At 33.4% G+C, this 14,116-nt stretch overlaps 1 protein-coding gene across 3 annotated transcripts in view; it reads right to left on the minus strand.

The window, feature by feature from the left end:
• Positions 1-11,486: 11,486 nt before the first annotated feature.
• The window catches only part of LOC118737886 (phosphoribosyl pyrophosphate synthase-associated protein 2), a 145,754-nt gene continuing 143,124 nt past the window's right edge, over positions 11,487-14,116 (minus strand). For 2 of the 3 annotated variants that reach the window (XM_036468698.1, XM_036468695.1), the window contains exons 6-8: positions 12,559-12,679; positions 12,326-12,472; positions 11,487-12,260 (exon numbers count right to left, since the gene is read on the minus strand). In XM_036468698.1, the coding sequence (XP_036324591.1) occupies positions 12,102-12,260; positions 12,326-12,472; positions 12,559-12,679 (427 nt within the window). In that variant the 3' untranslated portion in view covers positions 11,487-12,101. The remainder of the gene's footprint in view (positions 12,261-12,325; positions 12,473-12,558; positions 12,680-14,116) is intronic. The other variant, XM_036468697.1, reaches the window with a different exon arrangement.

Below are 14,116 nucleotides of genomic sequence, written 5' to 3' on the forward strand. Positions count from 1 at the left end.
AAAAAAAATTAAAAAAAAAAAAAAAAAAAAAAAATATTCCGACGAACTGATAACCTCCTCCTTTTTAGGAAGTCGGTTTAAAAGAAGTAGACCAATTGTCATGAAGGAGAGAACGCAAAAAGCTAAAAAAGGTAGCTATGTAAAAGTTACTGTTTCAGAACTTGCTATATTAATTTTTTTTTTATAAAATTTGCAAAAAACTACCATACTACAATTTTATTTTTTAATGTTATTAGGCTCCTATTTATCCAAATTTTCAGGTAATAAAAAGAAGATACAGTTTGGATGTTACTTGTTGTCGTAGACGTTTTTTTATGCTCGGGTACACAAGGGTATATTAATTTTGTTCACATAACGGTTGTTTGTAACAGCCAAAACGAATCGAGATAGATATAGACAAATGTATACATAAATAATCAGGATGAAAGAAGAAATCGGATAAGCCATGTCTGTCTGTCCGTCCGTCCGTGTACACGATAACTCGAGCAAAAATTGAGATATCTCAACGAAATTTGGTATGTAGGTTTCCCTTAAACCAAGGTAGGTTGGTATTTAAAATGGGCGAAATAGGACTTTAACCACGCCCACTTCCCATATAACGGTAATTTCCAGAAATACGAAAACTGCGATATTTTAGTAACTACTGAAGATAATTCACTCAAAACTGATATTTACAATAATTTTTAGACGAAAAATAAGAATATTATAAATTTTTGGAAAATGGACGTAGCCACGCCCACTTATGGTTACATGTGTATATCTTGGTAACCGCTGCACCAATTCCTTCCAAACTTGGCACAGCTGTTGGCCTTGGTACAGCATAAAAACTCGCAGAAACTTTTTAAAATCGAACAATAACAACGCCCATATCCCATATAACGGTAATTTAGAGAAATACAAAATCTTCGATAAATCAGTAAATATTGAAGCTAATTTATTCAAAATTGATGCTTGCAACAATTCTTTACCAGGAAATACGTTTATGGTAAAATTTTGGAAAATGGGCGTGGCACCGCCCAAATATGATCACATATAAGTATATCGGTAACCGTTCTACCAATTTGTACCAAACTCGGTGTGGTTATTGTGCTTGCCACATGTAAGCAAAATGTTGAAAATTATTGAAATCGGACTAAAATAACGGCCGCTTGTCATATAACGGTAAATTTCAGAAATGCTTGAAACTGCAATATTTCGAAATTGAAAGACGCTAATTTACTCAAAATTGATACACTCCGGTTTACCATCTAGCGGAAGGTTTCGGAAAGGTGAAAAACATATATTTAATACTTGCGCCGGGTATTTAATGTTCGGTTCCGCCCGAACTTAGACTTTCTTACTTGTTTATTTATGGCTTACTTTTATAAAATCACATAACTCTGTTTGCAAGCGGACTACTCAGTATAGCAACAAATTTTTCTTATGTAATATTTCATAAGAAATCATCATTTTCCATGTTGAAGAAGTAACCACAAATGGCTGTTACTGTTATAATTGAAAGTTTCCATAAAAAAATGTTAAGAAAGCTATCAACACATACATACATATAACTGTTAGAACGTGCAACGATAGAACCCTTGAATTAAATGGATTGCTCAGCAAATATTTATTATAGAAAATACTAATAATTTTTGAGTTTGTTGGACATTTCTGAATAAGTATACATATTTACCTTTATTCCGGTTAATTTGTCACAGTTTTCCAATATGCTCTTTTCGCGTAAAAGCCTCTCTGACCAATTTGAAGCGATTGTGTTTTTATGAGGAGCTATTTTTCATGGCAGAAATACACTCGAAGGTTTGCCATTTGCCTGCCGAGGAGCGACCGATATTAGAAAAACCGTTTTTGTGTTTTATTTTTTGTTGTTGGTCGGAAACTGGGCTCGAAGCCAGGTCCCTGCGAAATGGTAGTGTCCACTGCTAACCACCGCAACACAAATGAGTTATGCCTGTGACACACATATGGTATAGAAATTACAATATCAATAGTGGTATTCACCAAATCGAGCACCAGTTGATAACAGTCATTAACGATAACGAGCATTACTTGACGGGCTTGACGGGCAACTAAGACAAATGTTTTAAAACCCAATTGTTTATGCAATGATACTGCAAGCATTTTTAAAGCGTGCCATATTGCGTATGCAAGTATCTTAGGACAAACTAGTTTTGCCTAGGCTAAACTAGATGAGGTGCCACAGTATTTATAATAAACGAACTAATGAACTAGTTCAATTAAAAATTCGCTCTTTAGTTCAAAAGCTCCGAAGCCTAATAAATATGTAATTGGCAAGGTTCAGTAGCTGTATTTTGCTTAGTCCACACACACACACACCCTTTTTGCATTTTATGCTATTAATATCAAACACTTCAGATCTTTTATTTACAACAGTTTTTTGATGCTCATAAATCTATTGCGATTTGGTGTTATCTATAAAATTAAATTAGTACTAGCACTCATATTTCTACGTTGCATACTTAGACAGTTTTGTTCACCTCTACCAAAATTGTTTTTATACAATAACAGCATAGGGAAATAAGCATGTAGATATGTATATCATGGTGCTCCAAAAACATACTGATTTAGTTCTTTGGAATTTTTCAGCTGCCGACCCCCCAGAACTATAGAAAATGGAAAAAGAAAGAAGACCCGTAGTTTATACCTGAGCGCACAGGGTATTATAACTTTGCTCGCATAACGGTTGTTTGTAACAGCCTAAGGGAATCCAGGTAGATATAGGCAGATGAGCGAATCTCACGGGTTGATAAATTTTTCGACAAAAATTGTTTTTGATCGAAAATGGTGGCACACTTGTCTTAGACAATGCATTATTTTCCGTTTTGACTGAAAACTTAAAAAGGATAAACCTACTAAAAAAAAGTGAAAATAACAACTCGTTCTCATATACCCATAGTTGTGTATGTAACGTATGAAAATCTTGGTGGAAGCTTTTTACAAAGTATTCCATATAAACATATTTATTACTTTCTTCTTGTATATAAAAATTCTAGAATGAATTTCGAGTGTGCCAACAAAAATTAAGAAATTGGAGTTTTAGTCATCTCAATGTAATTTATTTTTCATTTGGTGGCGCACTAGTTTTATTAAATTTTCGCCGTTTAGTGTTAACATTTTGAAGTATCTTAAATTATTGAAATTAAAAAATTGTAAAATTTCAAAAATTACAAAATAGGACGACAGATATTCTGCATGCAAGCGTTTTTTTTTTTAATTTGGTGGCACACTCTTGAAACTTCACAGATATGTTGTATTTGATGCCAAAGTCCATTGCCTTTAATATGAACATTCTAATTCAAAACTTCCCAAAGTTATAAAAATATAATAATTAGCACTTTTTCAACTGACGCTTAAAAAATTTGTAAATTCGATACTTTTTTGCCAAAATAAACGTTTTTAGGCTGAAATTGGTTTATTTTTTATTGTACTTGTTTCTGGAACTCCATTGATTGAAATGGATGCAAGAGAATGCTTTAGCGTTTTTTTCTGGCGAGAGAAGGAAGTGACACTAAAAAAACAAATCGTGATATTTGCTGATATATGTATGTATGTATGTATATACTAAAATGCTCAGAATGAATAGAGAATTCGATTAATAATGGAGATATCTCAACAAAATTTGGTACGTAGATTGCCTTGAATTTTTTAGTATAGAAAGCGTAATTTACATAAACTTGCGTTGATATTTTGAAGGTTTGTTGCTGACGGTCTCCAGCGTTTTAATTCATAAGAAATTCATACTTATATGAAAAAAGTGCGAAAATCCGTCACCAAAAAATGACGATATTTTTATATAAAAATATCAAAAAAAAAAATTATTTCTGAAAACATTACGAATAGTTGAAGAAAATCAACACGTGGTCATTTCTTTGAGTCACTGTAAGTGCATTTCGGTTAGCGCTTTATCGGTGTTTCTAAAAACCGTTTTTTTTTTAGTTTGATTAGCCATCTCTTTTGATATTTTTATTTATTTATATTTTTTATGGTATTTTTCCTTTTCAACTGAAAACCGAAAATTCGATTTTAACATTCCCCTGTAGTGCAACATAATTAATTTGTATAAAAAGAGAAATCTGTGTTCATATGGAAAAGTAGCTTATGTCGAAAGGCTGGCTTTAGTATAATGCGGCATTCCCTTTATTCTTTAAACGACAAGTAATTTTTTGATGAGACTTAATAAGAATATTGACTTGCTAGTATCGGAACTACTGTTTGCATGTTTATTTGCCAAAAGTTTATCAACGGCTCAGCGCCAGTGAGTTATTCGCAATCGTATGCTGCGAGTGGCGATTTATAAAGTTTTTTTTTTAATAACGGTCTCTCCTCGGCGGGCAATGACAAACCCCCTTTAGAAAAAGACGCGAAAGAAGTTGGTCCAGCTGTGGAACAAGACAAAACAAAGTACCTCCCGGCAACACATAAAAAGTCCTCGCGTTTTGGGACACACGTCACTCTGTGGGCAGTTATAACTTTGAAGTACTTAGTAAAGGACTTTTGTCTATCCAGGATTCAGCATAAACACCACCAACAATGTCAGCCTAGCAAATCTTTCATCATATCCGTCCTTTTATATAGCGCAGAACCTGAAAGATGTTGAACAAGGATTAGAAGATCTTGGGGCTTTCGAGAGAACTATGCTATGGAAGACCTATGCGCCTGTTCGCGTGGCCGACATATATCGAGAAGGTGGAATGACAAACTGTAGGAACGTTTTAACGATATAGACATTAAGCGCTTAAACATACAACGACTGATTTTGACATGCTCTCCGCATGGATGGCGAGACTATGGTGAGGTCTTGAACCTGCGACTCGGAACCCTGGCGCAAACCCAAAAAAGAAAAAGGCAGTTGGCGAAATTTTGGCTGCGGCCCGAGCCAACGAACGGTTGTAGAGTCAAACGCCAGCGCCACCCAGCGAGTTATTTAGTAGCCTATGTTGAGACCAGATGCCTAAAGAATAACCTTCGAAAATGTGACTGAAATCCATTAAATAGTTTTCCAGAATAGCGTGGTCAAATATATCCATTTTGTTTTATACTAAATATGTATAGATACGGTAACCATCCGTCCTGTATTATACGGGACAGTCCTCTTTTTTCGTCCATTGCCCTGTTACTTAATTTACTAAATACGGAACGCCAAATGTTCTGTATTTCTTTTAATGTCCCTTATTTGTCCCGTATTCGGTAGTTTGATGCCTTAAAGGCTCATACAAATGGAATGCCAATGAACCATTTCTTATTCTTAAATCTGGACGCTTGTGTTTAAATTCTAGGAGCACATATGTATGGAGACGAAGTTATAATTTTGCCTATAAAATTTGGGCCTTTGTGAGTTTGAATAGAAATTGGACGATAATCATGATTCAATAATAGAAAGGTTTTGTAATAAAACAGTCTTCTCGCTCCCACACATAAAATCGGCTCCTTTACTTGTGAAGAATGTTGCTCACTCTACAGTTTCTAGTTATATTAGTAGTAAAAAACCAAAAATTCTTCATACTAAATATTCGTTGGCATCACCTTCGTTTGCGTAAATTTCTGGAACAAGTCCCGAATAACGACCGTTTAGCAATAAAATAACCAAAACGATACCAAATTTATTTGGCGCAGGTAATAAACAAGGAAGATATAAGAGGTTTATTTGCATTTGTTTACTTATATTTTTTATTATCACTTAATTCTTAAAACCCAAGAGTAGATCATGATAATATATGTATATCGAATTAAAGACAATAGCTTGTACTTTCTAAATAATATAAATTTCTTTACCATTAATCATGCAGTTTTTTTCAAAAAAAGTTATTTCATGAAAAAATAACATATGCTCGTTTTTTAGTGGTTGTGGTATAAATATATAAAAAAAAAAACAATTTCAATTATGTATATCAGTGACGTTATTAGTTTTTTAATCGGTTATGTGGTTCATAAGATATTAATATTAAAAAAAATCAAAGAATTTAATTGTAACCATCTAAAACGTCTTTATATTTTACTTGCGCTAAATAATTTTGACATGGTTGAAATGAGCGTAAAAAGTTCTATTGATCTGCATTTTTTGTTTTTGCATAGCTGAACGGTCGGTATTCTAGATTTGTTCCAGGAAATGACGAATAACTTATATTAAAAATCTATTATTTTACGTATTGCTTAGTATTTTCATTAAAACACCAAATATATTGCAAATTCACATATAATTAAAAATGCATATTTTACTTCTAATTGTATACTTTGCGCACTTTCTTAGTACCTTTCTACTACCGTTTTCGCAAAAGGCGATCACATTCTTCCCCTTTCTCCTACTCCCAAAATACAAATCTAGATAAAGGAGGGTAAAATTTTAGCTGTCATAAATTACATAACCTTGCGTTATTGAATCATGGACGATAATGAATATTGTTCAAATTTGTAAAAGATATTTCACTAGTAGCTTTTCATTTTCCTTTGATTTAAGTTTTTTCGAGAAATTTGTCTTTATCTTTTATTGTGATCATTAATGACATTCAAGCGACAGTAAGTATCCTGCAATAGACCTTTCATAAGTGACCGATGCAAGACATTGTCTGTTATAAGTCTTTGATAGGAGTACACCTGCATGACATTGTCACCAGTGTCATTGTCGTTTAGGATTCACAGCAAGTGCGACGATGTCACTAAATACTCATTAGTGACGTTGTCACCGGTGACCATTTTGGCTACTGGGTTTTTACGTATATGGATTCTAAAACCAACAACAAAATATACACAGATTGCTGTTTTTTGTTATCACCTGTCCAATATGTGATTTTGTGAAGAGAAGAACTCATTAGGCCAAACCATGATAAAAAAAATAGGAAGGTAGAACCGCTGAGAGGAATTGTTCAAATTCTTGACGTTTGCAAGCAATGGTATTTTAAAATTTTACACACATTCTCATTTTCAATCTCAAACAACCACTTTGAACAATTTCTTTTTTTAACCGACTTCCAAAAAAGGAGGAGGATATCAGTTCGTCGGAATATTTTTTTTTGTGTATGTACATATGTTACCACATAACTTTGGACCACGTCAACCGATTTCGATAATTATTTTTGCATCGGAAAGGTAGTGTCTCAGAGGTGGTCCCGTACTGGTTGAGATCCGATCAGTGGATCATGAGATATATATATATATATATATATATATTATATGGGAGTTGAAGTCAGTTTTTTTTGCTAAAAATTACTTGTTTACTCTCAATTTTATATTATTCTAAAATGTTAGCAAACTTAACAAAAAAATCATAACCGACGAATTGAGAGAACGGTTTTACCTTACTATGTTTTTATCATGGGCGAAACTAGGCCAAACAAATTATTGCAGATGTTATGAAGGATTGTATCTCCAACATGAGAAACCCCAAATAAGAAGGCTTCCAGTAGAATATTGTAAAAGTAGAGGAGTTCTTCAAGATCGACGAGAAGTTGGTTCCTTCAAAGGTACACTTTGCAGTTCAGCTCCTTCCGGATGCTATGCACTGCATTGCGCTATGGAAAAGGTTTTGTGGAAAAAATTGGGAAAATTATTTTATGTCCCGTATTCGGCTGCCATAAATGTGGTCACCGTATGTATAGATACTCAGGGCTATCACAGAATCCATCGTAGCTTCGATTTTCGTGAAATCTACGAAAGCGCTATCACAGAATCCGAATAGCTACGAACGTAAATTCGAAATTCGTAGAGAGCCTTCATTGAATCCGTTCGTAATGAAGATTCGTACAGATACTCTACGAGGAGATTATGCTGTCGGAACAAAATTTAAAATCACTCAATCCTAAAAATAGTAGAAGAAAGCTGCATTATTTTTAATATTAAATATTTATTATACTCCAAATTTGTTATAGTTTGATATAATTCCATATATTTGTGTAAACGTAGACGTAAAATACCAATGCTATACATACATACATATGTACATACACGCATTCATCTGCTAGACGCTATTTAATGAATTAATATTTTGCACGAATCGAGGAAATAATAGTTTAGCAACAATTTATTAGGAAATAAACCTAATTACTTTAATATCATAAAAACTTATTTAAAAAAAAAACATTCTATTTAAAATAATAAAATCTAAGCTAAAAATAAACTAAAAAAAAAAAATATACAAAAATTATATAAAAAAAGAAAAAAATCTCCACTGTCCCACGGACTCGCACTCGAACTCGGCTCTCTCAATTGGCAGTCTACTGCTTTGCACACTCAGCCATTGCGCCTGATTGGGCAGCGTGAGCAAAATGGCATACATAAATGTCTGTTGTTCCTTTGCACTAACTGATTTCGAATCAGCATTCGAAGTTGGCAACGATATTTTCGAGTTCACTCGGATTCAGTGATAGCAATTTTTTTCGTATTCGTAGCGGGCATTCGGATTCGTAGATTTTCTACGATGGATTCCGTGATAGCTCTGACTACTAGTAGTACTCTCGAAATAATATTCATTCGTTGATATGCGCTTATTTTGTATGTATGCACACTAGGGTGTATAGATTTTTGGCTGCAAAATCGATTGAGATAAAGAACGTTTTTAAATGTAAAGCAAATAATGATGAAAGAACTTCAGTGAAGTTGTACCACACAAGATCTCTGGTGTGTTGACACAGTATAATGTTGGTGTTGGTTTAGGAACTACGGAAAAGTACACAATTTCTTGGTAATCAAAAACACATACATACATACACTCATAAACTTGTCTGACAATGTGTAAATTTGTTTAGTTGAGGTACAAATAAATAGGCGTCGTCGTCAGTATAGCTCATGCTAATGGAATTTTCACTAAACCTTATTTATGCACGCTGATTTGTACTACTGTATGCATATGTACATACATATGAAGGTGAGTGTATTTGGGCAAACTGTATGTATGTACATACATGTCTCGCAATCTTAACTTATAAATTATTTACAGAAGTGAAACTGTTTTTTTATTCTTTAGATTAGTACTTCTGTTTACTAGCGGGTAATTTCTTCAGCAAATATGCTTTCTTTTACTTGAAAAAAAAATGACGTCTACTTAATTGTTAAATAGTTGAAACGTTCAGGCTGGTTCTGCAATTCTCTTCCAAATGAATTTCAACCCCATTCTATTTGAATTCAAAGTGCCTTTGGTTGAAATTCAGCTGTCAAAAACATTTGCCTTTCCTTCAGATTTATTTTTAACAAATCGTCTGCAAAGTCCTTGATCCATGAAGTCCTCATTTTATGAATTTTTCGCAGTTGAAAGTGCGCAAGCTTCGCCACTGTTGCTGTGTTATATGTCTAATTATCATGTAAATTCTTAAAAAGGTTTTAACCCTTTACTGCATAAATCAAGAAGATGCATAAAAAGTTTTTAATTGTAAAAAAAAACTTTATTTACGTACCAATAAACCTAAATTGAAAGACAAAACGACTCCAAATCATTTATTTTTAAAATTATTTCGCAGTGAAATATAAAAAACATTGTGTGAAAACAATAGAAAACCGTTGGGTAACGATGAACTAATTATTGATTTACACAGAAGAGGATGTGTGAATTAAGAAAAAACTTTTTAATGTACGAGAAAAACTTGCGTTATTCATTAGTTTTCGTTTTTGTCAGTTGAGTTCCGCGCGCACCAATTTATCGTCGCCTGGGTAAAAGATTGTCGTAAGCGCCATTTTGACGATTTTTAGTTCTAGATGCAGTTATATATTTTGAAATAAGGTCTTTCGATTGGTGTTATCAGTTTTTAGATATCTCCTTTAGTTTCCGAGATATTGACCACAACTTTTTCGATAATTTAGTAAAAATTTAGTTGGTGATGCAGTCATATTAAACTAAACAATATCTTAAAAATGGTGTTCGCCATTTTTGGATATCTCCATTAGTTTCCGAGATATTTGGTAGGAATTTTGATCACATTTTGTCGTATTTCATACAAAGTGGCTGCCAAATTGTGAACAAATGACGCTTACGACAAAATTTGACTAAAGAAAATCCTTCATGAACTCAAAACTAATTAACAATGAACATTAAATAATTTAAGAATTTTGTGAACTAGTAACATTTTCAGAGACTTTGAAGAAAATCTATCCTCGCGTTTTTGAGAAATTGCATTCCTAACTTCAATCGCGATTTCCAACAACCTGCCGAAATTAACATACGACAATCTTTTATCCAGGCGACGATATGTTTTTCGACCACTCACACAAAAGTGAGCTTATATTCAAATGTAATCAAACTACAGGCAAAACAATTACATTCCATTATTCGTAGTTAACTTCTCAATGCATTTAATTAGTTTAAACAAATTTTATAACACTAGGTGAAAATAAATTGCCAAAGTAGTGACACCATATATGGCTTCATATGCAGTAGAGGGTTAAGTGTAATTTAATAACTTTGCTATACACATAAGGAGGCTACACATTATTGTATCTATTCAAGTCAATCAAAATAATGAGCATAATTTTCGTGTAGTTTGATAAAAAGTGGAATGAAATCCAAAGTATCAAGCTTCATTTTCACCACTTTTCTTCGAAATTAATCATTATTCAAAACGAGATCAAATAGCAACTTCTCTGAAACTCTACAAGTCCAGATATGGATCTTGAAGAAAATATGTATACCTATTCAAGTGAAGCGGGCTGTATTTTAAAAGCAATATTAAGTACTGCCAGACATTTCTCACCGGCTCCAAACTTCTACCAGACGCTCCAAAGTGTGCAAAAAGTTCATAACTTACTTACTTACGTACATGTAACTAAGACTCGAAATTTTTTTTTCTAAAGTTTATATCGTCTGGCTGGTGAAATTGGCTCTAGAGAACACTCCCTCACTGCAGATGCGTATTCAGCCGCATCAGTTGCGCCTTTAGCCTACTAATGAACACCAAAGGTAGAAACAAAGTCAACCACTTTATGGAAAGTCTCTCAAAATGGCCGCTATCATGTGTATCTATGAATATCTACTTAGCTATGTCCGAATTTTAATTATATACATACTTTTTCTTCACTTTCACCATTGAACTTCCAAATGCCAAATATGATAAAAGCAGTGCCAAATAATACTTCTACAATCGTTAAGTTATTGCTACTACCTTTAGATATACAAAGTTCGTATAGATTTGGGTGCGTTCAGAAATGCATCAAGCCAAAGCATCTAAACTATAATTGATGGAAATGTTTTATTTACACAATTAAGTTCCAATTAGGCGTATAACCGAGGTTGCGCATGTGTGACATTTCTATCAATTATAATTTAGGAATAAAAGAGACTGATGCTTTGGCTTGATGCATTTCTGAATGCACCCTTTTTCTATATACATACGTTCGTTTGCGTTATATATTTAGTCGTAAATGCGCTTAAATTTTACCTTACCAAATTTTTTCGAGTGCCCGGGGGAGCTTATTACCCGGGTCAAATCATCAGCCCTAGTACGTACATACAAATTGAAATTTAAAATGTTCCCAATAAAACAATTACATATTTATTCTTCAACATTTCTTAGAGGCGTGGATTTATTAGTAAAATACAGTGGATATTCACAAATATTGGCAATAAAACGCAATATTTCTGTTAAGTTTGTATACATTAATGTACATACACGTATTTTCTATTTATTCACAATATTTCTTAACGGAGTTTGGTTAAAGCGATTTATAAGTTGATGCAAAAAATATGATATTAATTACTTGTACTTTTGAAATACGACAATGCTGGGAAAACTATTAAGATTGACTTAAATACCTGAAGCTTTGAAATCTATTCAAATCTCGGTTTATCAACATTTTCTATAACTGGGTTTTAATACATGTAGCTCTAAGATCGTGAATATTTTTATATAATTTACATATGCACGTATGCGCCTCAATAACTTTGCGCGAATAATTTACCATAAAATTAAAAAAAGAAAATCAACAAACAAAAAACTCTTATTCTATAAGTGTTATGTATAATATTAATGACGATAATGTTCCGCAATTCATTTGAATCAACTGAAAATGTAAACGCTTTTTTCATAAACACCGTTCGCCATCGTCATAAACTTTCGTGTGCCAATCATTAATAGAACATTTCTTTAAGAAATGCAGACGCACATTTAATCCTCCAGCGTAACGTTGCGGAAGAGATATGACATGGATTCCTTATTGTGTATGCGGCGTATAGCCTCGGCAATTAGAATGGAAATGTCAATGGTCTTGATTTTGTGACATTGCAGCTTTTGGATCTCATGTGGAATGGTATTGGTAACAACAACCTGCATGTCAAAATTTAAAAATTATTTAACAGTATTGTAACAGTCTGCATATTTTTGCGACTCACCTCATCAATTGGGGATTCCTCGATCAATCTAGGTGCATCTGAGCTAAGCAGACCATGTGTAGCTAATAAATAAATCTTACCAGCGCCGTTCTCCTTTAACAACGCTGCTGCAGCGACAAATGCCTGCACATCATCGATTAAATCATCCTAAAAGTATGCAAATAAATTGGATTTGAAACGGGAGACTACAGTATATATACTGCGCAAGTAGACAGTTGGCATTATATACTTACCACCATAATGGCTATGCGTCCTTTGACATCACCGACAATAGTAAGCGGCGGTTTAACCTTTGGCGGATGCTCTGGCACGCCCACTGAAACGCTTATGGTACGCGTTCGATTGTTGCCGCTGCTATTGGGGTTCGGAAGAAGTTGCCAGTTGTGTGGAGAATTGTGTTGCGTTATTGTTGTTGTGAAGTTGTAGTAGTTGTATTGTGCAATGATTTTAAATATTGTATATATTTTTGTATGGATTAGTGATAAAAAAATAATAGTTTTTATGCATTTGGTGTTTCGTTGATATATTTAAGTTTTTTTACAAAAGATTTTTTAATTAAGGAAATGTGTTGTTTATTGTTTAATGTGGAGTGTTAAACCAAGGAAAGACATGAGTAAAAAATACATATTCATTGTTATAATTTTTTTAAATGAAAATCAATACCAACCTAGGAGAACAGGAGCACATTTCAACTGTATTTCCTATTAAATCGCTATACGTACTGATAAACAGATAAAGAAAAAATTTTGTTCGTTTTCGTTTCGGTTTTTTTGTAGATAAGAAATTTTGCTTACATTCTATGCTAGATATTTAAATACAAAAAGTATGTGTTTTAAAGCAGAAAAGGAACTCCAAAATTACGAACACTAATGCAATAACAAAAACGTTAAATAACTCGACTTAAAACAAATGGTAGCAAAATCTACAGTTGTACAACTGCATAACTAAAATTAAAATGAAAAAATGATAAGTTTTCATCAACTTATAATAACGCAGCGTGACTAGCGTAACAGCGACGTGGGCAAGCTATATCGTCTACGATTTTTAAAAAGGACACTTTCTCAGGGCAGATGCCCATACCAAAAATGTGTAAACTGCTGTAAATTGCTCAACAATAGTCAAATTAATACCAAATTGTGTGTATTAATTTCAATAATAAATATGTATAACGCAAATGTAGCATTTTATCAGTGCTACTGTACTGTTATATAACATGGAACCTTAGACAAGGCGCATATCAGAGCATCGAGCATGGAGTGGAATTGTTGTTGGCCACATTTTTTCCAAGCGTGCAAGCAAAGTTGTCCATTTTATATGTATAACGGATAGAGAAAGGATTAAGATAGGACAAAATAGAAACTGCAGAAATCTTAGTAGCTAGTATCCGACATAAAAATGTCCCCATGCATGGTGTCACGTAATCAGACCTATCAGGATCAGGGCTCGTAGCTCACTCCTTCTGAGTATGAGAAGGAATTTCATCACCACACTGTCTGCCTATCAGCAAACACTTGGTTGCTTTGCAGGTGTCAATATTGCACAAATGATTTTCATGAGCTTTATTTATGACGCACCTAACTATTCCCGTTATGATTGACCCTATCAATAGTTCTGTTTCGAATGGACGCTCCAAAGAATCACAGTTCGCCAATTCATCCGACACTGAGCATAATTTAATTCTAGATTTCGCTATTTAATAATAATTGGTAAGGAAAATTTGTTACGTATTTTATGAAAATAAAGGTTAGTAAATTAACTCTTTGCTTAAGAAATTTTTGTGCAAAAATACTG

Source organism: Rhagoletis pomonella, unplaced genomic scaffold (genome assembly GCF_013731165.1).
Source record: "Rhagoletis pomonella isolate Grant_MI unplaced genomic scaffold, Rhpom_1.0 Rhpom_scaffold_00004, whole genome shotgun sequence".
Classification (NCBI taxonomy): domain Eukaryota; kingdom Metazoa; phylum Arthropoda; class Insecta; order Diptera; family Tephritidae; genus Rhagoletis; species Rhagoletis pomonella.